Consider the following 27933-nt stretch of genomic DNA (forward strand, 5'->3'; position numbering starts at 1 on the left):
ATGGAGGCAGCTGAGATGCAACTGCTTGGGAGGCGGAAGGAGAGAGCAGGTCAGTGAGGGGGGGGGGGTAGGGGGCGGGAGGGTGATGGAGAGGAGGGGGGCGCAGCCACTACTCCCGCAAGGACCCCCGCAACCCCTTGCTCCCCTCCCCTCCACCTCCCCTTGCTTGCATCACCGCAACCTTTCCGTTGCGTCTCCTCCATCCGTCTCCCTTCCAAGCGCCTTCACCTTTCCGGGGTCCCCTCCGCCCCCATTTCTCTCTCTCTCTCTCCCCCCTCTCCACTCCCCACCTGTGGCTGCCCTCCCCTCCCCCGTCCTGTGCCCATCTTCAGGGGCACACGCAGCCCTCCCCCCGCGACCCTTCCCCACCCACCTATCTCTTTGCAAAAAAATAAAATAAAAAATAGAGTCACACCTTGCGCTGATGACACCACGAACGGTGATTATGTCATCCGGCGGGCGAGGAGGGTACGTGCAGAAAAGTCCAATCTCTTTGCTACCTGAGCCCCTCCCCAAATATATACACCTCTGAGGAGTCCCGGCCCGTTTGGAGAACAGGATTTGGGGGCAAAACGGGGGGAGAAAAAGGAATGCAAACGGGAGTTTTCTGGAGAGAGTGCGTCTGGGGTAGGGGGAAGTGGGTTCTCTGGAAATGCCCCTAAATTGTGTGTATTTAACACACACACATATTCTGGATGCTCCATCCTTGTGATCATTGAGGAGTTAGTCCGTTTTCCTGCCCCCTCCTCCTGTTCCATCTGGACCCCCCCCCCCCGAAATTGTGTCTAAAAGGGCTGCAGTGAGAAAAGGGCTTCTCTTTGTCCAAGAGGAATTGCATCTCTCTCTCCACCCCCCTCCAGCTGCCCACCCAATTCGTCCCCCCCCCCACAATTGACCCAGTTACATAACCCTCCTTTCCAGGCTCCAAGAAAGAGCCAGGATGCGGTCTCCAGAGACTTGTGGGGTTGGGGGCCTTAGGAAGAATGTATCCCATTAGGGATAAATGCGTTGGGTGGTCTTTGCCCCATAGAAGAACCCTGGTGGGGGGCTGGGGGGCTGCCCAGCAGCCCTCCCCACCCTCACCCCAGATTGCCCCACTCTGCAGACTCTGCAGCAGGCAGAAGTTCAAGGGACAGATACAGGAAAGCTCTTCTTCATGCAGTGCAGTTAACCCGTAGAACTCCCTCCCGCAGGAGACAAGGATGCACCAACCAGGAAAGATTTCAAGGAAGGTTAGGCAAATTCATGGAGGAGGAGAAGGTTACAGAGGCAGCCTGCTTCTGAATATCAGCTGCCGGAAACCACGGGAGGGAAGAGGGCTCTTGTGGTCGGATCCTGCTTGCGGGTTTCCCACAGGCATCTATCTTGCTGACCACTGTGAAAAGAGAGTTCTTGACTGGATGGGCTGTTGTCTGATCCAGCAGACTTGTCTTGGAATCATAGAATTGTAGAGTTGGAAGGGACCCCAAAGGCCATCTAGTCCAACCCGCTGCAATGCAGGAATCTCAGCTAAAGCATCCAGGACAGATAAGCACCCAGCCTCCGCTTAAAAACCTCCAAGGAAGGAGAGTCCACTACCTCCCAAGGGAGACCGTTCCCCTGTCGAACAGCTCTTACCGTCAGAAAGTTCTTCCTGATGTTTAGCCTGAATCCATGGGTCCTACATCCCAGAGCAGGAGAAAAACGTTCTTACGTTCTCACAAGGTGCTCCTGTTAATGTTTAAAGCCCTAAATGACTCAGGCCCCAGAGGGGGGACCTCTTGAGAGTTCCTCCATCCTCAGAGGCTCAGGATGGTAGCCTGGGAGAAAGGGCCTTTTCTGTGTTGGCCCCTAAGCCATGAAACTCCCTCCCTACAGAGGCATGTCTGGCACCTTCATTGCACAGCTTCTGGAGGATGCTGAAGACACTTGTCCCTGGCCTTTGACCCTTCAGGTGCAAGTTTTTAGGACCCATCTTATTTCTGTAACTGCAAGTTATTTTAAACTGGTCTTACTTAACATTTTAACGTTCAAAATCTTGTGAGCCGGCCTGGGGCCTTAGAGCGGGATATTAATAAGAATAATGAGCTTGCCAGGTCTCACTCGACTTGCGGGCTCTGTATTGAGGGGCAGAGCTTTATTTAGCAAGAATTCTCCGCTGTTAAGAAATATTGCCTGTCGCAAGCTGTTGTGGAGACAGCAGGCTGCAAACCGAATTGTGGAGTCATCATAGCCACACACCGGTCCTGGCTAGGTAGCATCCTACTCTGATTCTATTCCCGCTTGCAAAGAGAATCAGGGAGTCTGAAGAGCCTTCTTTCTGCCTGCCTAGTTCCCCAGAGGGCTGCTGTCGGTTAGAATAAAATAGGCAATGTGAGCAAATGGTCTGAATAATTCAGCTTCTTTGCCCCGTTGAGAACGACAGCAAAAATGTCTCACACCGCGTTGCGTATTTTCTCTCTCTCTTATACTTCTTGGCCTCTCAGAACAGGGTGGCTGTTTATTATTTGTTTCATTAACAAAATATAGATGCATCTTACTAGACAAAAGACCTTTAAAAGTCCAAACCATTTGCTAAAAAGAGCAGTAAAAGAAAATGAGTTAGCACAATAATAATTTTTTAAAAAAATACAGGCTAACCTGGGACTCTTCGGAGGTGGTTGGACTACAGCTCCCATCACTCCCTGACTATTGGCCATGCTGGCTGGGGCTGATGGGAGTCGGTTGGATTCCCCAACTCTGCCTCAGAAGGGGACCTCAAAGGTCATTTAGTCCAACCCCCTGCTGACACAGGGATCTTGTTGCTGAAGCACCCCTGATGGACGGGCATGCACTTTGTTTCTACACCTCTAATGAAGGAGACGTCATCACTGTCAAGAAGTCCACCCTAATGTTTAGCCAAAATCCCCTTTCTTTTATTTCGAACCTTAAAATTGGCCCTGTGACGTCGCTACTGCTCGGAGGTTTGCAGAATGGTGTGCAAATTCATAAGAAATTGTTGCTGGCGCGTTAATTTATATAAAGCATAAAGCCAGGATAGCTTTGCAAGCATAAAAACCAATTGTACGAATATTAAAATATAAACACCCATAATTAAAAAGCACGATAAAGCAATTCCATTAGAATATTACAGTATAGGCACCCGTAATTAAAATAGGCAAGGAAGTAATTCCGTTAGAACAACACGGTAATTAAAACAGAAGTCTGGAGTGGAGAACTCGAGGGAAAGCCTGCGTAAATGGAGGGGGTGTCTTTAAAAGCCTGCAGAACGACGCTGTAGATGGGGAAGAGCAGTAGCTCAGAGGTAGAGCATCTGCAGAAGGTTCTGAGTTCAATTCCTGGCACCTCCAGGTTGGACTGAGAATGCCTTCAATCTGAAACTCAGGAGAGCTGCTGCCGGTCAGTGCAGACAATACTGGGCTGGATGGACCAAGAGTTAGCATTTGCCACCTAACGATAGGGCCGGCCCTTATTCAAAGAGATAAGGCACTACATGGACCACATCAGACCACTGGCTCCCATAGAACAGAGATGTGGTCACAGAAAGGCCTGCATCCTGCATGCTCTGCCCTGTGCTATAGGGGGAGAAGCCTTGATGCTATTTCTATGCTTCATCTTGTGGGATGTGATACATAAGTAGCAGTCAAGTACTGTACAACATTCCTTGTTTTCCTAGAGTGAGCATGCGAGGGGATGTTTGGTCCAGCCAGTCGAAAAACTTCCTGTTCCTTCCTGGCTGGAGTTTCCTTCCTTTGCATGTGACTAGATGTGGGTGTGACCTTACCTGTCCAGGTAACAAAAGGGACAAGGCACGCAGCAGCACCCCTCTCTTTGACTTCCTCCATTGTTGGAGCAGCTTTTTAGCTAGAATTGCTCTGTTGGCTCTCAGCCAACAGAGGACACACTGGGATTATCTCCATATGGGAGATACTTTGTAACTAAGTCTGCCTTGAGGGATCCAACTGTGAACTGAATGTGTGAGTAAACTTCTTTTATATACTTTACACAAGATTGTGGTGGGGTTTATTCTTTTAAGAGGGATATAAGGGAACTTATCAGAAACCTTATCGTGAGAGGCTAACACAAGCCTGCAACCAGTTATCCGCTGTGCGTTTAAAAGGGGAAGGTAAAACTCGACTAAGTAAAGGAACTTGCTAGCGCAAGTTAGGAAGGATATTAATAAACAATATATCCCCTCCTGCCTCCCTGAACATTCCCACACATCTTCCTCCTGGTGAAGTTCTGCCTGTCTGCCAGAAGATGGCAAAAGCTGCTTTCGTTAACATGGCGGGTGGCAGACTCTCCCTCCTTAGAGGTTTTTAAGTGGTGGTTGGATGGCCAACTGCAAGGGATTCAGTACTCGCAGGGGGTCGGGCTAGAAGACCCCGGGGGTCCCTCCAAACTCCACGATTCTCCTCTCCCGTTCTGCCTTTTGCTGACAGAGGCATGTTTCCTCCCAGGTGAGGTGGACACCCTTGAAATAAACGAGTTGGAGGAGGAAGATGAGGAGGAGGAAGATGAAGAAGAGGAGGACGACGACGACAAGGACAAGGTGGAGATCAGGAATTTGGACTCTTCGGACGAGGAATACGAGCCAGATGAAGAGAGGCAGCGGGAGTTGAGAGCCCAGGTGATGCGTTTGGAGCTCGAGCTGGAAAAAGTCCGGGAGGTGGCCCTCAGGCACGAAGGGGATTCCCTCGAATTGCAAGGTGGGTGGCTGCCTCAGGGCGCGGGGCCCCTGTAACCTGTCCATTTTTTTCAGGTCGAGTCACAGTTTTCTCCAGACGACCCACCTGGGGAGTGATCTGCTTGCACAAAGCTTATGCAGAAAGTTAGATTATTTGCCTGTTCTTTGATATGTATTCACACAGATTGGCTTTCTTTAGTTGTTTAGTCGTGTCCGACTCTTCGTGACCCCATGGACCAGAGCACGCCAGGCACTCCTGTCTTCCACTGCCTCCTGCAGTTTGGTCAAACTCATGTCCGTAGCTTTGAGAACACTGTCTAACCATCTCGTCCTCTGTCGTCCCCTTCTCCTAGTGCCCTCCATCTTTCCCAACATCAGGGTCTTTTCCAGGGTGTCTTCTCTTCTCATGAGGTGGCCAAAGTTTTGGAGCCTCAGCTTCAGGTTCTGTCCCTCCAATGAGCACGCGGGGCTGATTTCCTTCCTTCTTGCAGTCCATGGGACTCTCAAGAGTCTCCTCTAGCACCCTAATTCAAAAGCATCAATTCTTCAAGGATCAGCCTTCTTTATGGTCCAGCTCTCACCATAACTCAGTGGAGAGTTTTGACTAAACGTGATCCACCTGGAGAAGGAACTGGCAAGCCACTCCAGTATCCCTGCCAAGAAAACTCCATGGACAAAGACAACAGATTGGCTTACGGTTCTGAAAGTGGGTGGGAGTAACTCCTGGGGGTCGGTGAGATTACCAGGGAGTGCCAAGGGGCATGGGGGGGGGGAAGCAGAGGGGAGGCCAGAAGTTTAAATGACGCTCAGGCTTTGAAATGCTGGATCGAGTCCATCCATTTTATTTAAATCATTAAATTAAGTCGTTTGAATGGAAGTTTGAATGTGCAATTGGTTTTTGCTGTTTGGACTTTGTGCTATTATTTGTTTAAAGGGGAGCAAGTAAGATCAAATTGCATGTGTGATGCTGGGACAGGCTTCAAACAGGGCTGGATTTAGGTTCGATGAGGCCCTAAGCTACTGAAAGTAATTGGGGCCCTTTCTATGTCCAGCTGTCCTTTGTCAACAACAAATGGTCGCTGTTTTTTGTGTTGAGTGTATGCTATATGGTAATTTATGGGCCTCAAGCCATTTGCCCACTGTCATCCAACCAGTCCATGCAGAATGTAGGCACCCTATATATAGAAAGGAGCAAACCAGGGATATTTTAGGGAGCAGGCGAGCAGGCGGGGCCCATGACTTACATCCTAGGAGCCTACACAACACAAAACACTGTTGCTTTGTGTATAGGTTTTATTTTATTTGTTTTTTTATCTTCTATTTTGGAAATGTACACCCAGTTTTTTCCCCTTTAATTTTTTTGCGGCCCCCCAAGAGAGTGGGGCCCTAAGCTAGAGCTTGTTTAGCTTATATGTAAATCTGGCACTGAGCACAAATTAGATTAGTGGTTTGCCCGACTCTCTAAGGAAGAAAATGACACAATAAAACAGTCACAGTAAACACAATAAAACAGTGTCTCCACCTCCATTGTTCTGCCCGGACGCTGAGGTCCAGCACCGAGGGCCTTCTGACCTCCATGTCCGGGCAGAACGATGGGGGAGGAGACGTTCCTTCAGGTATACTGGACCGAGGCCGTTTATGCCTGAACATCCAGAGGCTGAGGTGGATTTCACTTTGCTTCTGTAACGGAAGCCGGGTTTCGGAAAGACAACTGTGCAACAGAGAGGAGCCATAGCAGTGAAGGTGATCTGCAGGTTGCTTTTGAGAAGGCAAAGAGAGGGAGTTCCTGGCTCTTGAATTCGTGGCTGCCTCCTCAAGAGGGTCAACGGTTGATTCTGCTTTTTCTCTCTGCGGCAGGGTTGCTGGAAGACGAGAGATTTGCCGCTGCACAGCAGGCCGAGACCTTCACGAAGGAGATTCAGAGACTCCAAGGTTGGATCCTTACCTCTGTGTTTGTTTGTGTGTAATGAATTGATTTACTGATTTAATGCAATTTTATTTAATGTGCAAATATGCCACATTTTCCCGAGCTGGGTTTCATGGCAGCTCCTGACGTTTGAAAACTTTGCTATAAAATAGCGGTAAGCCAAAAAGACACAGCACGTAAGGAAAAAGGGATGGGGTTGGAGAAGGAAAAAAAAAACCCACGAACTTAGGCATCTGTTCTTAACAGGTATGGTTCTTACTGGAACCAACAAGGGTGGGAGTGGTTCATGGAGCCCAGCATGTTTTAACTGTTTTCAATTCTGAATTTTAAATTGTTATAACCTTCCCTGGCACCTACTGGTGGGGAGTGTGGAATAAATTCGATGCTGGTGATGATAAATGCAAAGTAATAAAAACAAGCTAGTTGAAAACGATAGCTAAAATGCGTCAACGCACATTTAGAAGCAGGAACTGAAAATATAATTTACTTTGGCAGCAGCCCAGGTATCAGCATTGTCTAACAATGTTTTCCAAAGACCTGGCTGAACAGGAAGGTCTTAGTCTGCCGATGGAAAGATAATAAAGAGGGAGGAAATCTAACCTCTCCTCAACATGGGAGCAGCCGCAGAAAAGGCTCTGTCTCGTGTTGCTACCAGCCGTGTTCCTGAGGTCGAGGGGCTGAGAGGAGATTCTAAAGGGCACCAGCATAGATGTGACCCCATCACGGTTGCCAGTGCTTAGTTTTGGTCTAAAACTGCTTCATTGTGTCTAGGAAGCTGTTTCCTCCTTCAGTAAGAGCTCAGGCAGACGGGTGAGGGACTTCATTGGTGTCAGGAGTGGGATATATCGCTGGAGGGGGAGAGTCTCATGCTCAGCCCCTTCCTCAGCATGGGAAGTGATAGTTGGCTGAGGACCTTCTTTCTGTGCCCCCTCTAAGAGACTATATAGTTTTGATTTCTATCAATGTTTGCTTGCTTTTTAGTTATTGCTTTCCCCATGTTTTTAGTGATTTTTGTTTTTATCTGTAAGCTGCCTTGCGTCCTGTCATGGTATAAATAGATCAATAGACAGATATAATAATAATTTTAATAATGTTCTCATGTAGATTGTTTTGGCTTTGTCTGTAATTTATCTTCGGGCCCCATTCCAAACGCAGAAGTGGGAAGGTGGGGTTGGACTAGATGACCTTTGGGGATACCGCCCAAGTCTACAGTTCTGCGAAGGGTCTCCCCTTTGTCCCTCTCCTCCCGCAACACTTGCTCCCTCTCGGTTTCTTCCTCCCCAGTTAGCTCACCGGCCTTTTGATGTATTTATAGGCCCATAACTCAGCTCCTTCTCATCCAGCGAGTGTTAATCTGTGCAGAATGCTGCTATAAATAGCAGGCACACACAGGACAGTTTGGGGTTCAGAGAAGGTCAACTGGTTCTTACCTGGGGGGGTTTCAAACTGAGCTTTGACCGCTAGGCGCTGCTACCTCTTGCTGCAACCTCCGAGATCCCCGGCAGTTGTGAGAGCAAAGCACTGGAAATGGATCCGGTGGCAGGAGTGTGTCTTGTGGCCTTGACACTGATGCAAATTGAGTAGATCGACACCAGATGGAGCTCGTCTCCCATGCAAAAGCAGATGCCGTCCATCAAACGAACTCACAAATCTCTAGCAGCCTTTTGTCAGAAGGGCCCCTCTTCTCTCTTCACGTCAGCGCCAGGCTGCATTATTTGAAATTTCAGTAAATCTTAGAGTTGGAAGGGACCCTGAGGATCATCTAGTCCAACCCCCTGCAATGCAGGAATCTCAGCTAAAGCGTCCCTGACAGGTTGGCTATCCAAGCTCTGCTTAGAAAACTCCAAGGAAGGAGAGGCCACCACCTCCTTAACAAGTCCGTTCCACTGTGGACGGACTTTTAAGCATTACTTTTAAGAAAAAAAGCATAAAATAAAACATTTAAAACAACTATATATACAATCCATACTGAATCCACAGTATGGGATTATAGACTTCCCTCCACTGCCTCCCTTGGTTCCTTTATAATATTTTCACACACGCATGTCAATAAAATCTTTATCACTGATTACTTCCAATTTTTGTACATTGTCTTTAATATTATAAGTGGTTTTTTTTAAAAATATCCTGCGAATGTATTAACTTGTGCACATTGCTTTTGTAAATATGCCACAAACATACCCCATTCTTTTTTTATATTTGTTATCATCTTGATTTCTAAGTTTCCCAGTTAATTTAGCCATTTCAGCATACTCCATTAACTTAATCTGCCAATCTTCTTCTTCTTCTTCTTCTTCTTCTTCTTCTTCTTCTTCTTCTTCTTCTTCTTCTTCTTCTTCTTCTTCTTCTTCTTCTTCTTCTTCTTCTTCTTCTTCTTCTTCCCAGTGCTGGGCTAGCAGTATCCGGGCGGCCGTTGCCGCATACATAAACACATTATTTTATTTATTAATACATTTTTATTTATTAAATTTCTCCATCTCTTTACCTTGCCCGGGGCAACCCAAAGTCACTTACAACCATAGTTAGTTAATCGGCAGGGCTGGGTTCACACATGTTAAGCCATGGTTTAATAAACCGTGGTTTAGCATTACGTACGAACCAAGCCCACTCTATGCAAAGTGGAAAGGAGCTGGCCCTCTGCTGGTCTTGGGGGCCAGCCGGGCAAATGCCCAGTTTTCTTGCCACCCTCTGGGGGGCAGTCCGAAGCCACCACCTCATTCTGCAAAACTTGTACTATGTCTCTCCGGGAATCATTTGCTTTGGAGAAGAAGCGTGGAGTGACTCCCCCGGAGGAGGGCATCCGCCTGAGTAAATGAGGAAAGGTGATTTCAGACCTCTTGAAACCAGCCCCGATCAACTTTCTTCTTGGCAAGATGCTGTGTGCAAAAAAGACTCTCCAAAGCCAATTTTATCATGTCTTTGCAAAGTAGCGTTGGTAAGCCAGACCAAATAGTTTTGGAGCTGTAGATTTTTGAAACATATTGCTTCTCCCCACCTCCCCTTGATATTTATAGATCGGCTTTTAACAGAAGGGTGCTTGCAAGGTGGTTTGCGACAGTTTAAAAATACAGTTTTAAAATGACATCCCGGCAGCAACAGAATCATAGAATCATAGAGTTGGATGAGACCACAAGGGCCATCCAGTCCAACCCCCTGCCAAGCAGGAAACACCATCAAAGCATTCTTGACATATGCCTGCCAAGCCTCTGCTTAAAGACCTCCAAAGAAGGAGACTCCACCACACTCCTTGGTAGCAAATTCCACTACCGAACAGCTCTTACTGTCAGAAAGTTCTTCCTAATGTTTAGGTATAATCTTCTTTCTTGAAGTTTGAATCCATTGCTCCGTGTCCGCTTCTCTGGAGCAGCAGAAAACAATCTCTCTCACTCCTCCATATGACATCCTTTTATATATTTGAACATGGCTATCATATCACCCCTTAACCTTCTCTTCTCCAGGCTAAACATACCCAGCTCTCTAAGCCGTTCCTCATAAGGCATCGTTTCCAGGCCTTTGATCATTTTCGTTGCCCTCTTCTGGCAACAGAGATTCAGGCTGTTCCCTATGTTCTGTGTGGCTGGGATTTTCCCTCTGCGCTCCGACCTTTGGCAAAAGCACCAGGTTTCCTTGCTTTCTGCTAAGGGAACAAAAATCCTGGCGTCTCGGAGAAGGGCTGGGAAAACCCTGTGTCTTGAACCCGTCAGCATAGACAAGGTGGAGCCAGATGGACAAAGGATTTAACTTGGCTGAAGGCAGCTCCCTGTGTCTTTGCAGTCATGCCTTCATGCTGTTGAAGAGAGCAAGAGAATAAGGCTCTGTTCTGGGTCTCTCAAATCCCTTGCTACAAAAATGCAAACTTTTGAGATCAAAACAGACATATTTTCCCGTAACCTAGGAATCGTGTGTAAACACTGATGCATTTGTAAAGCTTGCAGATTTCATGAGGATAGTAAGATAGAGTTTCAGGGGTGGGGGAAAGCAACATGAATATACAGCTGAAAAATGGAATAGCTCTTTTTATTTTTTTGCAACCATTCCGTTCATTCAGGTGCAAAATGAAACAGTAGGACGTTCCAAAAAGCAGCCTCATTAAAACTGCTACTACTACTACTATTAAAATCAAGAGCAATGTCATCTCGAGATCTTGGGGTCCCTTGGTAAAAAATGCCCGCAGTAGACCCCCTTCTTGCTCGCCCTTGTACCCTATTACAGCACTGCCTCCATCAACCTGGACATTTTAGATGTTTAGGGAATTGTTACCCTAAACATCTGGAGGGCACCAGGTTGGCAAAGCCTGACTTAGAGCAGTTTGGAAAGTTCAGCTGGTGCAGAATTTGGTGGCCGGGTTGCTCACAGGGGCAAGATGCTTGAGTGTATTACACCGATCTTGGCCCGACTGCGCTGGCTGCTGCTTAGTTTCTGGGTCCGATTCAAAGTGCTGGTGTTGACCTACAGGGCCTCAAATGGATCAGGACCGCAACCCCTCAAGGACCGCCTCTCCCCATATGAACCGACCTGGACCCTGAGATCATCTTCTGAGGTCCTTCTTTGTGTGCCCCCTCCATGAGAGGTTGGCAACACGAGAACGGGGCCTTTTCAGTGGTGGCTCCCCATATGCTCTCCCCAGAGAGGCTCGCCTGGTGGCTTCATTACATCTCTTTAGCCGTCAAGCGAAAAACACTCCTCTTCTCCCAGGCCTTTGCAGGGGCCAGCAAACCTTTGCAGCAGGGGGCCGGTCCACTGTCCCTCAGACCTTGGGGGGGGGCAGACTATATTTTGTAAAAAATAATAATGAACAAATTCCTATGCCCCACAAATAACCCAGAGATGCATTTTAAATAAAAGGACACATTCTACTCATGGAAAAACACGCTGATTCCCGGACCGTCTGCCGGCCGGATTGAGAAGGCGATTGGGCCGCATCCGGCCCCCGGGCCTTAGGTTGCTTTCCTATGGACTAATCAAACAATCTACTGCTTTTATGGTTTGTTGTTTCTTACTATGTTACATAATTTTGTTTGTACTGTAAACCACCTTATGATCCTCGGATATGAAAGGCAGTACAGTACAGTCATACCTCGGTTTGAGTATTTTCAGTTTAAGTACTCTGCGGACCCGTCTGGAACGGATTAATCCACTTTCCATTACTATCAATGGGAAAGTTCGCTTCAGGTTACGTACGCTTCAGGTTAAGTACGGACTTCCAGAACCAATTACACTCATACTTCGGGTTAAGTACGCTTCAGTTTAAGTACTCCGCGGACCCGTCTGGAACAGATTAATCCACTTTCCATTGCTTTCAATGGGAAAGTTCGCTTCAGGTTAAGTACGCTTTAGTTTAAGTACTCCACGGACCGTCTGGAACAGATTAATCCACTTTCCATTGCTTTCAATGGGAAAGTTCACTTCAGTTTGAGTATTTTCAGTTTAAGTACTCCACGGACCGTCTGGACCGGATTAATCCACTTTCCATTGCTTTCAATGGGAAAGTTCGCTTTAGGTTAAGTACACTTCAGGTTAAGTACAGACTTCCGGAACCAATTGTGTTTGTAAACCAAAGTAAACCACTGTACTGTATATAAATTCAATAAATAATAAAATAAAAAACAGCAGGTCCAATCGTGCCCATCTTGCGCCATCGCCCTCTGCTCAGAAGCCGTGCCAAGGCTCCGGCCTAGCCTGGCAGGTTCCGAGGTGCCGCCGCTTTAAGGGCCCAAGGGGCCCCCCGAGCTGAGCGCAGGGGCCGGGTGTGGCGATTCCACCGGGGGCCCCCCAGGCCATGGAGCTGGGACACTCGTCCTCGCTTGGCAGTGAGTGTCCCCCTGGGCCCGAGAAAAAGGGGTCGGAAAGCCTGCGCGGGGCGTTGCCATGGCAGCTGGGCCCCAGAGCGGCACAACTGCCAGGTGTGGCCCCCCCCGCAGCCCCCTGGAGACAGGTCTGGGGCTGTTCCCGCTGCCACCCCAAAGTCTCCAGCCTCCCCCCTCTCCCCCAGGTGTGGCCCCTGGCTTTGGGGACACATGACCTGCGCCCAGGGCCGAGTGGAACCGCCCTCCCAGCACCCAGCAGCACCCTCCGGGTCGACGGCGCCAGCCTGAGCCGTCCTCTTCTCCCTCCCAGCGCCCAACCCCAGCAAGGGTTGCCAACTCTTCCCCCTGCCTCTGCTCCTGTGCTTTTAGTAATAGCTTGATTTGCAGGGGTGCCTTCTCTCCCTCTTCACTGCCCCCCACTATTCTTATGGGAGGCGTCTAAATAATAATAATATCTACATATTTATGACTAGTCCGCCTTTGCACCTAAAAGGCGGCTTACGGCAGACCCTCCAAGCGTCCCTATTTTCCAGATTTACAAAACTGAATCCCCGGCTTCTGATTTGATCCCGGAATGTCCTGCTTTTCCTTAGGATGTCCCTATTTTCATCAGAGAAATGTCGGAGGGGATGGAGTTATCCGACCCCCGAGCCATCTGAAGGCAGCCCTGTATAAGGAGGTTTTGTAATGTTTAATGTTTTATTATGTTTTAATATATGTTGGAATCCGCCCAGAGCGGTTGGGGCAACCAAGTCAGATGCGTGGGGTATAAAGAGTAAAATAATAATAATAATAATAATAATAATAATAATAATAATAATAATAAAAACTAGGACATCCCTATTTTAATCAAATAAATGTTGGAGGTTACGCATCTTAGGTATGCAGAGACGAGTCTTTCAGATGATTATTATTATTTATGAATGGCATTTTACAACACAAACACAGAAATGCTCAATATAATGATTTAAAACACAACCCCCCACCGTAAACACATTGGAAAGGCCATCGATTGTTTTAATAGCCAAAGGCCTGGTCGAAGTGGAATGTTTTCACCTGGTGCATAAAGATGTAATGAATGCGCCCGGTGAGCCTCCCCAGGGAGAGCATTCCAGAGACAGGAAGCCACTGCAGAAAAGGCCCCGTTCTCGTGTTGCCACCCTCCAGACCTCTTGTGGAGGAGGCACACAAAGAAGGGCCTCAGGAGATGATCTCTGGGTCTGGGGCGGTGCAGGTGGGAAGAGGCGAAGCTTGATATGTTGGTAGTGATTTTTTAAATCTTTTTTTTGTATATAATTTTTTAAATTAAATTTTCTGTTTTACAATGTAAAGTACTCATTTTTGCACCCTTAAGAGATCAGTGTCTTCCCTCCTTCTCTTTCCATGGTTCATTTTACATATCATAAATCCCTGCACATTTTACAAAAACTATACCATTCAGTATTCCATTATTACATACATCAAAACTGATTTAAACTGTTGAATTTATCTTAATGCTGCCAGCGTTTTCAGCTGTACAAGTAGTGATATGTACATATATATATATATATATATATATATATATATATATATATATATATATATGGTTGGAAGCCAATCAGAGTGGCTGGGGCTACTCAGTCAGATGGGCAGGGCATAATAATAATAATAATAATAATAATAATAATAATAATAATAATAATAAATAATTATTATTACGCTTACTGCTCCCCCACCGTCACCTGACCAAGGCAAGAGGCGGCTGAAAAAGGAAGTTATAAAGAGGAGGAGCAGGTTCAAAGAGCGCTCTGGTCAAATTCTTTAAAAATATCAGGTCCCCGAAAAATATCCCTGTGGTCCCCGAATGGCAGCTTCAGAAGGGAATGTGGCCCCTGGGCTGCAATAAGGGCCTTCCTGCCCAAACTCGACGACTAATCAAAAGCCCCTGGCTTCTCCCCCTTTGCCTCCTTCTCCCGATCCCGAATCCAGCCCAGATGTCCTCCTTGAAGCAAGAGTTTGACTCGCTGCAGGAGGGGAAAGATGTGGAGCTGGACCGCTTGGAGAGCGAGCTGCAGGAGGCCAACGAGGAGATCCACAGCCTGCGCTTGGACGCCGAGGAAGCGGCCGCCTTGCACGAGAACGAGGTGGCCGGGCTGCAGGAGGAGATCTGCCGGCTGAAAGCCGAGCTGGAGAGGGTGCAGAGGGTCCGGAACGAGTACGACATGGAGGTCACAGCCCTGCGGGCCGAGATCAACATGAAGCGGCCGGGCACCGGGGACAGCCAGCCTGCCCCAGAGATGGTGGTGATGTCACACTTTGACGACCGTCTCTCCTGCACCTCGGAAGAGGTGACCAAGCTCCAAGGTACTGTTATAAGAAAAAAACAACCCTGCTCCTTTATCCCTTATGGGGTACCCAAGAGTCCTTATGTACGTTTTCTATCGGCAGGAGAAAATAACAGAGGCCAACCAGAGCACAGTGGTACCTCGGTTTAAGAACAGTCCTGTTTACGAACTATTCGGTTTACGAACTCCGCAAAACCGGAAGTAGTGTCCCGGTTCGTGAACTTTACCTCGGTCTGAGAACGGAATCTGAACGGTGGAAGGGCACCGGTGGCAGGAGGCCTCATTAGGGAAAGTGTGCCTTGGTTTAAGAACGGTTTTGGTTTAAGAACGGACTTCCGGAATTGGTTAAGTTTGTAAACCGAGGTACCACTGTATATTGATAAGCTAAGCAGCTAGTAAGCCTGATATTTATTAAACTGTTGCAACAGACACCCCCAGCCTTCTTTATGGTCCAGCTCTCACTTCCGTACATCACTACTGGGAAAACCATAGCTTTAACTATACGGACCTTTGCCGGCAAGGTGATGTCTCTGCTTTTTAAGATGCTGTCTAGGTTTGTCATTGCTTTTCTCCCAAGAAGCAGGCGCCTTTTAATTTCGTGACTGCTGTCACCATCTGCAGTGATCATGGAATCCAAGAAAGTAAAATCTCTCACTGCCTCCATTTCTTCTTCCCCTTCTATTTGCCAGGAGGTGATGGGACCAGTGGCCATGATCTTAGTTTTTTTGATGTTCAGCTTCAGGCAGGCCTATAGCGATTGCAAATTGTCACTGCTGCAGCTGCTGCTACGGTAAAACATCTTAACAGCTTTCAAAGCTGGTCTCTTGTATGGCCCGGTCCTCTTCAATGTAGCTCAGAAATAAGTGCCCCCCCCTCTTCAGTATGGCTGACCCCCAAGCGAATGTGCATAAGACCATGGTTGTGAGCAGAGCCGGATTTAGGTTTGATGAGGCCCTAAGCTACTGACGGTAATGGGGTCCTTGATATGTCCAGCTGTCCTTTGTCAACAACAAATGGTCACTGGTTTTGTGTTTAATGTACAGTATGCTATATGGTAATTGATGGACCTCATGGGTATCTCAAGCCATTTGCCCATTTTGCCCTGCAACCAGTCCCTGCAGAATGTAGGCACCCTATATATGTTGTTTAGTTGTTTAGTCGTGTCCGACTCTTCGTGACCCCATGGACCATAGCACGATAGGCACTCCTGTCTTGCACTGCCTCCCGCAGTTTGGTCAAACTCATGTTCGTGGCTTCGAGAACACTGTCCAACCATCTCGTCCTCTGTCGTCCCCTTCTCCTAGTGCCCTCCATCTTTCCCAACATCAGGGTCTTTTCCAGGGAGTCTTCTCTTCTCATGAGGTGGCCAAAGTATTGGAGCCTCAGCTTCACGATCTGTCCTTCCAGTGAGCACTCAGGGCTGATTTCCTTCAGAATGGATAGGTTTGATCTTCTTGCAGTCCATGGGACTCTCAAGAGTCTCCTCCAGCACCATAATTCAAAAGCATTGAATTTTCCCTATATTGAATATTCCCTTTCCCTATATATAGAAAGGAGCAAACCATTGATATTTTAGGGAGCAGGCTAGCAGGTGGGGCCCATAACTTACATCATAGGAGCCTACACAACACAAAACACTGTTGCTGTATGTAGGTTTTATTTTATTGGTTTTTTAATCTTATATTTTGTAAAAGTACATCCAGGTTCCCCCCCTCCTTTAAATCTTTTTGGGCGCCCAAAAGAGTGGGGCCCTAAGCTATAGCTTGTTTAGCTTATACGTAAATCCGGCACTGGTTGTGAGCATATTGGCCTGTTGGCTGGGGTGGATCGCAATTGTTGGGGGTTTCCCGGGGGGCATTTATTGTGCGACCGGTGCTCATCACACTTTCATGATTTTTCCTGCATTCAGTTGACATTATTGACACCGAAACCCCAGCCTGCATTTCCTTCCTGTTTTAAAAAAATGAATCATAGAATCATAGAGTTGGAAGAGACCACAAGGGCCATCCAGTCCAACCCCCTGCCAAGCAGGAAACACCATCAAAGCATTCTTGACATATGCCTGTCAAGCCTCTGCTTAAAGACCTCCAAAGAAGGGGACTCCACCACACTCCTTGGTGGCAAATTCCACTGCCGAACAGCTCTTACTGTCAGGAAGTTCTTCCTAATGTTTAGGTGGAATCTTCTTTCTTGAAGTTTGAATCCATTGCTCCGTGTCTGCTTCTCTGGAGCAGCAGAAAACAATCTTTCTCCCTCCTCCATATGACATCCTTTTATATATTTGAACATGACTATCATATCACCCCTTAACCTTCTCTTCTCCAGGCTAAACATACCCAGCTCCCTAAGCCGTTCCTCATAAGGCATCATTTCCAGGCCTTTGACCATTTTGGTTGCCCTCTTCTGGACACGTTCCAGCTTGTCAGTATCCTTCTTGAACTGTGGTGCCCAGAACTGGACACAGTACTCCAGGTGAGGTCTGACCAGAGCGGAATACAGTGGTACTATTACTTCCCTAGATCTAGATGCTATACTCCTATTGATGAGCAAATGACTTATTTCCAAATTAAGCACCTTTTAGGGCTCACCCACACTTTTTCACCTGATCGTACTGTGCACCCTGAACTTTCCCTGTTGTTCCGTGGCTGTGCCTTGCGAAAATTCATCTTATGGGATGCACAGAAAATCCGAAGAGAGGTTTTGCTTAACCGGGCGTCAATTAGGTGGGGGAGATTGGATTTTTGCAAGGCACAGCCCGGAAGCACGAGAAAAATGTCTCAGACCCGGCGGGGAATTAATGCAGAAAGCCCACAGTTTACACACATTTAACTTTTGCACATGTTCTGTTTTACGCACTTGGCAAAAAACTTTTTTAAAAATAAGAAGGGAGTGGAAGGGGGAAAAGACTTTGGCAATCTTACCCACCAAACTTGAATCAGATGGGATAGTCCTTCTGACATGTGATGCTTGGCCACAGCAAATGATGTTTCATCATCCTGTGCTTTGCAGAGGATCTCCGGACGCTGAGAATTCAGTACCAGCAGCTGATGAACGAGTACCAAATCCTGCAGGAGAGCAACAACATCATGGTCAACCAGCTGGCGACACTTGAAGCCCTGAAGTACAGGTGAGTCTCAATGTCGCAGGATTGTGCACGGCGGCGAGTGGCAGGACCGCGAGGGGTGGGAACATTTTATTTGATTGCATTTGTATTCCACCTTTCCTCCAAGGAGCTCAAGGTGGCATGCCTTGTTCTCCTCCCTCCCAGCTCGATCCCCACAACAACCCTGCGAGGTAGGTTCGGCTGAGAGACTGTGACCGGTCCGAGGCCACCCGGTCAGCTTCATGACCGAGCGGGAATTTGAACCCTCGTCTCCCATGTCCTAGCCTGGCACACCGTCTACTAAACCACACTGGGTCTCTTGCCTCTGCAAATATCAGCTCTAGAGCAAGGATTTCCCTGGGACTTCAGCCCTGCTGCGCTTCCAAGATAATTTACCCCCATCGTTCTGCCCGGACACTGAGGTCCAGCACCGAGGGCCTTCTGGCAGATCCCTCGTTGCGAGAAGCCAAGTTGCAGGGAACCAGGCAGAGGGCCTTCTCGGTGGTGGCGCCTGCCCTGTGGAACGCCCTCCCATCAGATGTCAAAGGGAAAAACAGCTACCAGATTTTTAGAAGACATCTGAAGGCAGCCCTGTTTAGGGTGGCTTTTAATGTTTAATAGATTATTTTATTTCATTTTTCTGTTGGAAGCTGCCCAGAGTGGCTGGGGAAACCCAGCCAGATGGGCGGGGTATAAATAAATAAATAAATAATAATAATTATTATTATTATTTAGGGAAGTTTTTAATGACTGGTGTTTTAATGTATTTTTAACCTTCTGTTGGAAGCCGCCCAGAGTGGCTGGGGAAACCCAGCCAGATGGGCAGGGTAGAAATAACAAATAATAATAATAATAATAATAATAACCTGCACACCCTGGGGCAAATGTTCTGGTTGTAGTGAAGGTTATCACCTTGGATAGCTAATAATAATAATAACAATAATTCATATTGTTATAAATAAATAAATAAATAAATAAATAAAAATAATTTATATACTACCCTTTCCCAAAAGATCCCAGGGCAGTGTACAACATCAAAAACACATTACAGAACATCAATGATAAAAACATAATACAAATCATACTGTCAGATAGCCTGATAGTAAAATAGTCATCATAATAACATACCCTCCAACATTTCTCCAATGAAAATAGGGACATCCTATTACTGCATAATAATGATAATGATAATGATAATACTAGTAATAATAATTATACCCCACCCATCTGACTGGGTTGCTACTCTGGGCAGATTCCAACATATATAAAAACATAATAAAACATTATTTTTATTTTAAACCACTTCCCTATCCAGGGTTGCTGCCTAGCAGATGTCTTCTAAAGGTTGTATACTCATCTCCTTAGCTTGGGGGTCAGATAACTCCATATCCACCAATATTTCTGTGAAGAAATTAGGGACATCCTAAGGAAAAGTGAGACTTTCTGGGATCAAATCGGAAACCGGGATGGCGTCTGAAAATCTGGGAACTGTCCCTGGAAAATAGGGGCATTTGGGGAGTCAGTAATAACAGTCCTCTCCCCAACACAAGCAATAAAACCACAGAACCATAGAATCATAGAGTTGGAAGAGACCACAAGGGCCATCCAGGTCAACCCCCTGCCAAGCAGGAAACACCATCAAAGCATTCTTGACATATGCCTGTCAAGCCTCTGCTTAAAGACCTCCAAAGAAGGAGACCCCACCACACTCCCTGGCAGCAAATTCCACTGCCGAACAGCCCTTACTGTCAGGAAGTTCTTCCTAATGTTTAGGTGGATCCACTGTATTAGTCTCCTGTCAAGTAGCTATCAAAAGCCTGCTTCTCCTCCATGTGCCCCATCTTCTTTTAAAGCCATCCAGGTCAATGGCCATCATTGCCTCTTGTGGCAGGGAGTTCCACAGTTTAACTCTGTGCTGCATGAAGAAGGATTTCCTTTTTGTGCATGCCTTGAATCTTTCAACTCTCAGCTTCGTTGGATGTCTGTGGGTTGCAATGTTATTAGAGAGGGAGGGAAATGTTTCTCCACCCACTTTGTCTACACCACGCCTCATTTTATAAACTCCCACCATGTCTCCTCTCAATATCTTTAAGTACGGCCGTCTCCACCACGAACTACAACTCCCCCTGGGTGCCCCAGCCAGCTCAGCCACGCTGCTTGTCCAAAACATCTGGAGGGCACCAGGGTGGCATTTGCAGGTGCTTCTGTGTGGCCCAAATGTATCTGAGGTAGAATCATAGAATCATAGAGTTGGAAGAGACCACGAGGGCCATCCAGTCCAACCCCCTGCCAAGCAGGAAACACCATCAAAGCATTCTTGACATATGCCTGTCAAGCCTCTGCTTAAAGACCTCCAAAGAAGGAGACTCCACCACACTCCTTGGTAGCAAATTCCACTGCCGAACAGCTCTTACTGTCAGGAAGTTCTTCCTAATGTTTAGGTGGAATCTTCTTTCTTGTAGCTTGAATCCATTGCTCCGTGTCTGCTTCTCTGGAGCAGCAGAAAACAACCTTTCTCCCTCCTCCATATGACATCCTTTCATATATTTGAACATGGCTATCATATCACCCCTTAACCTTCTCTTCTCCAGGCTAAACATACCCAGCTCCCTAAGCCGTTCCTCATAAGGCATCATTTCCAGGCCTTTGGCCATTTTGGTTGCCCTCTTCTGGACACCTCCCAGCTTGTCAGTATCCTTCTTGAACTGTGGTGCCCAGAACTGGACACAGTACTCCAGGTGAGGTCTGACCAGAGCAGAATACAGTGGTACTATTACTTCCCTAGATCTAGATGCTATGCTCCTATTGATGCAGCCCAGAATTGCATTGGCTTTTTTAGCTGCTGCATCACACTGCTGACTCATGTCAAGTTTGTGGTCTACCAAGACTCCTAGATCCTTTTCACATGTACTGCTCTCAAGCCAGGTGTCACCCATCCTGTATATAGCTGTTCAAGGTTTCTGCAAGCCTCTTCCTTCTGAGCACGAGACAATAGATTATTTCATAGCCATAGGCCTGGATATTTTGAAGAAGCTTTGACAAATTCGTGGTGGACAGGGGCTTCTGGCATGTTCTGCCTTCGCCGTCAGAGGCGCTTTCCAGGAAATCAAACACGACTGCCCAATGGGCCCTCCTGTACCCCAAAACCCCGCTCTCTTCCCCTCTCACCGCACCCATTTAATGCCAGGCGCCTGCCCCCCGTCCTGTCCCTGCCTCCTTCGAGAGTTTTGCATCTATCTCCCTCTCAGTCCTTTCCCCCCGAACAGAGCCCGGAGCAAGTCGGAGGACTCTCCCTCCCTCGACTCGGACTCCGAGGGGAGCACGGACCACCCCCCGTCCATCAATTGGCGGGCCACGCCCCACGCGAGCGGCAGCGTCTCCTTCAAGTCCATGGAGATGGCGGGCACGGCCAGTGAAGGAGACGAGGAGGAGAAGCTGTCGAAGCAGGAGAGCGAGGCGGAGCTGGACCCGAGGCAGGTATGGAGAGAGGTTTTTAAATGGTGCACCCCCGTTCAAGGGACCCTGGAAGAATCGTTCGGCAAAGGGTTAAGGAGGGGCCAGGTTTTGACAGGTTGTAGAAAGTGGTGGTTGAGAACAAATTCATGGTGATGGTGGTTTTGTAGTAAAGTTAAAGTTGGAGGATGGATGGCGGCTAACAGATTGAGATTGAATCCTGACAAGACAGAGGTACTGTTAGTGGGGGACAGGAGGCGGGCAGGTGTGGAGGACTCCCTGGTCCTGAATGGGGTAACTGTGCCCCTGAAGGACCAGGTGCGCAGCCTGGGAGTCATTCTGGTCTCACAGCTGTCCATGGGGGCGCAGGTCCATACTGTGTCCAGGGCAGCTGTCTACCAGCTCCATCTGGTACGCAGGATGAGACCCTCCCTGCCTGCGGACTGTCTCGCCAGAGTGGTGCATGCTCTGGTTATCTCTCGCTTGGACTACTGCAATACGCTCTACGTGGGGCTACCTTTGAAGGTGACTCGGAAACTACAACTAATCCAGAATGCGGCAGCTAGACTGGTGACTAGGAGTGGATGCCGAGACCACATAACACCGGTCTTGAAAGACCTACATTGGCTCCCAGTACGTTTCCGAGCACAATTCAAAGTGTTGGTGTTGACCGTTAAAGCCCTAAATGGCCTTGGTTCAGTAGACCTGAAGGAGCGTCTCCACCCCCATCATTCTGCCCGGGCACTGAGGTCCAGCGCCAAGGGTCTTCTGGCGGTTCCCTCGCTATGAGAAGCCAAGTTACAGGGAACCAGGCAGAGGGCCTTCTCGGTAGTGGCACCCGCCCTGTGGAACGCCCTCCCACCAGAGGTCAAAGAAAACAACAATTACCAGACCTTTAGAAGGCATCTCAAGGCAGCTCTGTTTAGGGAAGCTTTTAATGTTTGATTTCTGCATTTTAATGTTTTGTTGGAAGCCGCCGAAAGTGGCTGAGGGAACCCGGCCAGATGGGCGGGGTATAAATAATAAATTATTATTATTATTGGGAAATGATATATAATGAATAGAAAAGGATGTTTAAAATAATATTTGTCAAAAAAACAAACCCAGAAGCTTTCCTTTGGGGAATTATAGGGACAGAACTACCCCAGCTGTGCAGAAATTCATTCATGTATGTGACTACAGTGGCAAGAATGTTCCTCGCCCCAAAATGGAAAGAATCAGAAGTCCCAGCAAAGGAAGAATGGATATAAAAACTTGTGGAATATGCAGAAACTTACCGGAAGAATAAGAAATCTAGAGAGCAAACTTTTATTTAATAAAAGAATGGAAATGGTTTATTGAATATTTACAGATGAATTGTAAACAGATAAGAACGCTGGCAGGATTATTGTAATAATCCTGCAGTTTTATAAGAGTATATATTTAAAGCGGATGAATAAATGAGCAAATTAAGTTAATTTGGATACGCAGAAGATATTAAAAAGAAATTTAAGGAACCGCAGAAAGAGGGGGAAGGAAGTCAAGTTTTGAAATGTTAAAACAGGCATAGGCAAACTCCGGCTCTCCAGATGTTTTGGGACTCCAACTCCCATCACCCCTAACTAACAGGACCAGTGGTCAGGGATGATGGGAATTGTAGTCTCAAAACATCTGGAGGGCCGGAGTTTGCCAGTGCCTGTGTTAAAATGATTTTAAAACTAGTGAAATGAATAAACCTGAAAAGCGTATTATTTTTGTTTTTTTAAGAGCGTAAGGTGAGCCTGCTGGATCAGGCCAATGGCCCATCTTGGCCAGCATCCTGTTCTCAGAGCGGAGGCTCTTTACCTAAAGTGCCAACCTGGTGCCCTCCAAGGGCAGCCGAAATGATCCAGGGGGTGGAGAGAAAGTTTGCACTGTTTGGGACTTTTTAGTCTGGCGGAAGGGCGAGGAAGAGGCAACAGGATCGAAACTTAGAAAATCGTGTGTCTTTCTCCTTCGGAACCTGCAGACTTCCAACGAAGCTGAATGTTGGCAGGTTCAGGACACAGATGGAAGAAAGTCCTTCTGGTTGGCAATTGTGAGAACAGGAGGCGGGCCAAGATCAAACCCTTTGGCCTGATCTAGAAGGCTCTTTAACGTTCTTAAGGCAGCAAGAGAAAGCTGCCTTTCCCAACCAGGGGTTTTCCAGATCTTTCCAGCTGGCTTTGCCACCCGGGGCTGATGGGATCTGCAGCCTAAAATGTCAGGAAGGGACCCCTAGGTCGGAGAAGGCTGGCAACCCTCCCTGCAGGTTGGAAAGAACAGGGCACGGGGTTTTTGGATGGCAGGCACAGCTTGACCCTCTCGCCCTCTGCGCCCCTCTTCTTGCCCTGGCAGAGCGACCGATTGCCACGCAGCCAGCGCAGGACAGAAGACAAGGACCAGCTTGACCTCTCAGAGTGGGCAAGGAGAGCGGAAGAGCAGGCGGCGGGCATGGCAGCAAGAGCAGGGAGGGAAGGTGGAAGTGAGGTAGGCATGATGTAGGGAACAGGGGCTGGTCAGGAGTTCGGTGGGAAATCTGTGTGCTTCAGCTCTGCATTAGCAGTATGGAAAGCACCAGGGTGGCCTACCTTACAAGGTGGTTGTAAAGGGTCCAGTAAAATATGCATGCAGCGTTCAGGAGTCTGGCCTTGGTAGGCAAGTATTAAGTTTTTACTCGCAAGCTTCGAAGTCCAGCCCAGCCGCGTAACAATATTGTATACATTTATTAATACAGATATTCTTTGGAGAAGTTTATATAGCTCACAGACTGCTGTCAGGGTGACCTGCAAACTAGTTCACTTGCAGGGAGATGAGACGATGTTGGCGATTTAATGGGCACTCATTCCGGGGAAGCTAGATGACGTGATGTCAAAGCAAGGGTCAGCCCACTTTCCTTATTGCAATCAGTCTGAAGGGAAGTGGATTTGTGGCACAATTGTAGAATCGTAGAAATGTGGAGTTGGAAGGGACCCTGAGGGTCATCTAGTCCAACCCTCTGCAATGCAGGAATCTCGTACAAGACAGGTGGCCATCCAACCTCTGCTTAAAAACCTCCAAGGAAGGAGAGTCCACCACCTCCCAAGGGAGACGTCTCTGGCCATCAGAAAGTTCTTTCTGATGTTGAGTTGGAATCTCCTTTCTTGTAACTTGGATTCGAGTCCTACCCTCCAGGAGCAGGAGAAAACAAGTTTGCTCCATCTTCCATGGGACAGCCCTTCAGATATTTGAAGATGGCTCTCATATCTCCACTCAGCCTTCTCTTTTCCAGGCTAAACATACCCAGCTCCTTCAACCGTTCCTCGTCAGGCTTTGTTTCCAGACCCTTGATCATCTTGGTTGCCCTCCTCTGCACATGTTCCAACTTGTCAATATCCACCTTAAATTGTGGTGCCCAGAACTGGACACAGTATCCCAGGTGTGGTCTGACCAAGGCAGAATAGAGGGGAACTATTCCCTTGATCTGCACACTGGACTTCTGTGACACAGCCTAGAATAGCGTTAGCTTTTTTTGCTGCTGCATCACACAAGACCCCCCCCCCCACTACAGTAACTGCACTACCTGAATCTGAGCGCTTGCATCTGCAGAGCCTGGTCCCATATGGGGAAGTGTCCCACCAACCTCAGTCCAGCCCTGACCTGCCTGCCTTATTTTTGACCACCAGTCCAGGGGGGTAGCCCTGCCTGTCAAATTCCCCCTCCTTCTTCACTCCAGGGCTTCTGCTTGCCTAACTTAGCAAAGGGGAAGAGGATGGGGACGAAACTAGAATCAATTGGCCGTGCCTAGCCAGTGGCTCTGGCGCCACCTGCTGTTGGCCTCCGTGCCTCCTGCCCTAGGTAAAAGTAAAGGTCCCCCTGATCATTAGGTCCAGTCATGACCGACTCTGGGGTTGCGCGCTCATCTCGCATTATTGGCCGAGGGAGCCGGCGTACAGCTTCCAGGTCATGTGGCCAGCATGACAAAGCCGCTTCTGGCGAACCAGAGCAGCGCACGGAAACACCGTTTACCTTCCCGCTGTAGCGGTTCCTATTTATCTACTTGCTTTCAAACTGCTAGGTTGGCAGGAGCAACGGGAGCTCACCCCATCGCAGGGATTCGAACCGCCGACCTTCTGATCAGCAAGCCCTAGGCTCTGTGGTTTAACCCACAGCGCCACCTGGGTCCCTGCCTCCTGCCCTACCCAGTCCCAATGGTCACCAGCTAACTGCTCCTAGGACCCAGTGCACCGGAAAGGTACGCCCAGCTTGTCCGTTTACCCTCTGCGCCTCCTTCTTCTCTGGCAGCACGACCAAACCCAGGACATCCTGCGAGAGATGGAGAGCAAGTGTTGGCTCAGCCAGAACGAACGGGAGCAGCTGCACGAGGAATTGCGGATGTGCAAGGAAGAGATTGAAAGACTTAACGGCAACATCCCCATCGGCGGACGGGTAATTCCTCAGAGGCGTTTGGGCATATGTGTGTGTGTGTGTGTCACATACAGGTGAAACTCAGAAAATTATAATATCATCGAAAAGTGCATTTATTTCAGTAACACAACTTAAAAGGTGAAACCAATATATGAGATAGATGCATGACATGCAAACCAAGATATGGCAAGCCTTTATTTGTTGTAATTGTAATTATATGTCATTAAAGGGTAAAGGTAAAGGGGCCCCTGACCATCAGGTCCAGTCGTCTCCGACTCTGGGGTTGCGGCACTCATCTCGCTCTATAGTCCGAGGGAGCCAGCGTTTGTCCGCAGACAGCTTCCGGGTCATGTGGCCAGCATGACAAAGCTGCTTCTGGCGAACCAGAGCAGCGCACAGAAACGCCGTTTACCTTCCCGCTGTAGCGGTCCCTATTTATCTACTTGCACTTTGACGTGCTTTCGAACTGCTAGGTGGGCAGGAGCTGGGACCGAGCAACGGGAGCTCACCCCGTCGCAGGGATTCGAACCGCCGACCTGATCGGCAAGCCCTAGGCTCTGTGGTTTAACCCACAGCGCCACCTGGTGCAAAACCAGGGCTGGCTCTAGGTAGAGTCCCGGTGGCGCAGGGTGCCAGGGCGCCGGGTCGGTAGGCGGGACGCCGTGCGGAAGCCATGTTGTGCCCTACGAGGGCGAGGGCGCTGGAGCGATCTCTGCCCCTCAGTGCCAGGGCGCCCGACCTGCTCGAGACTGCCCTGTGCAAAACCTTTCCGAAACACAGCTGTCCTCTCCAGACACGCTTTTAACAACCAGCCGTCTCAGTGTCTCCACAGGGACATATTAATCATTTTATTTGTTTATTTCATAAATAAATTTATGCACCGTTCGAATGGGGGTGGGGCGGGGAGAGACATACCTCAATGCGGTTTACAAAGAGAATGGAAAAATAGAATTAGCGGTAACAGCAATTCTTTGAAACATTCAGAAGATAAAATCAGCAAGAAACTGAAGGCATGTTAAAACACACACATCCGTGTTCTGCATGCTTGGGTAGGCTTGACCAAACAGAAATGTTTTTTTGCAGGCGCTGAAAAGTATCTAGGGAAAGCACCTGCCTATGGGCAGGGCGTTCCAAAGTGCAAGTGCTGTCACAGGAAAAGATTGATTTCTTACAAATGCGGAACAGACATTATGCAGCACTTATAGCAGCACCAGATACTACAAGGGGATCGGTCGTCGGTGAGCTTTTGGGGGTGCTGTGCCCACAAATGCCAGACCACAGGGTTCGGGGGACACAGCAATTGGTACATGATGTGTCGTGCGGTTGCTTCTTGGAAAAACCAACAACAAAACACACATTGACTCCAATTCCAGCACAATCACATTCCCCTTTCCTGGTGGGTGGTAGGAATCCTGCTTAGCCAGCTCCTTCCCAGACCCCCCACTTCTTTTGTGCAGAGTCATAGCATACAGACAGCTTTGAAGCAGGTTCTGGGCCCGAAATTTCAGACCTCCGTCACACACGGACAGCCGAGACATCCTGTGGCCTAACTTCTTTCTCTCTCTCTCCTCTCTCTCTTTCTCTCCTCCCTCGCCTCGGCTCATCTCCCCTCTGTGGTGTTTGTGGCATCCCCTCTGCCCTCCATCCCACGCTCTCCCTCCCCACACCGCCACCCACTACCCTCCCCCGGGGAACCCCACAGGCCCCCCATGCGCCCGACCCTCCTGCCACCATCTCCCTTCCTCTCATAGGACTGGTTGTCATAGTAGCTCTGCTTTGGTGCTGGCGGGCTGAGATGTCTACCTAACTCCCCGAATCAGGTACTGGTATCATCTGCTAGGCTTGGCTTCGCTTGCGTCTCCCCCCCAGTCCCCAACATTTGGTTGCTTTGTCCCCCTCCGTCCCCGTCCCTCTTGCATTCGCATCCATGCACCTGCCTTGATACCCTCCCCGCCTCCTTTCCCAACCCATCGCCTGCCGCACAGCCTGTTTCCTCTTCACAGCAAATCATTTCCCCATGGTTGCATTTCCTCCTCCGGTGAGGCAGAGCAGGAACAAGCCAATTCCCTTTTTTAAAACTTTGGGTTAGGAAAGCCTTTCCAGAGGTTTTCCGGCTGGGGCTGACGGGAGCTCTAGGCCAGGCATCCCCAAACTGCGGCCCTCCAGATGTTTTGGGACTACAACTCCCATCACCCCTAGCTAACAGGAGCAGTAGGCAATGCCGGATTTATGTATTAGCTAAACAAGCT

General features: G+C 48.3%; 1 protein-coding gene across 1 annotated transcript; it reads left to right on the top strand.

The window, feature by feature from the left end:
- CCDC136 (coiled-coil domain containing 136) lies at positions 1 to 27491 on the top strand. The gene is made up of 8 exons (XM_060279444.1): positions 1 to 49; positions 4440 to 4688; positions 6524 to 6598; positions 14369 to 14743; positions 17734 to 17851; positions 21094 to 21304; positions 25562 to 25705; positions 27387 to 27491. The coding sequence occupies exons 1-8, from the start codon at positions 1 to 3 to the stop codon at positions 27489 to 27491; spliced, it is 1326 nt and encodes a 441-aa protein (XP_060135427.1).
- The last annotated feature ends 442 nt before the right edge of the window (positions 27492 to 27933 follow it).

The sequence above is a fragment of the Zootoca vivipara genome, chromosome 10, assembly GCF_963506605.1.
Source record: "Zootoca vivipara chromosome 10, rZooViv1.1, whole genome shotgun sequence".
NCBI classification, from domain to species: domain Eukaryota; kingdom Metazoa; phylum Chordata; class Lepidosauria; order Squamata; family Lacertidae; genus Zootoca; species Zootoca vivipara.

Excerpts from the sequence above, each read along its gene's own strand:
- CCDC136 (XM_060279444.1), top strand. The coding sequence starts at position 1 with ATGGAGGCAGCTGAGATGCAACTGCTTGGGAGGCGGAAGGAGAGAGCA. Across the intron at positions 21,305-25,561 it reads CGGAGCTGGACCCGAGGCAG|CACGACCAAACCCAGGACAT; the intron begins GTATGGAGAGAG and ends CTTCTCTGGCAG. Across the intron at positions 25,706-27,386 it reads ACATCCCCATCGGCGGACGG|GCCCCCCATGCGCCCGACCC; the intron begins GTAATTCCTCAG and ends GGAACCCCACAG.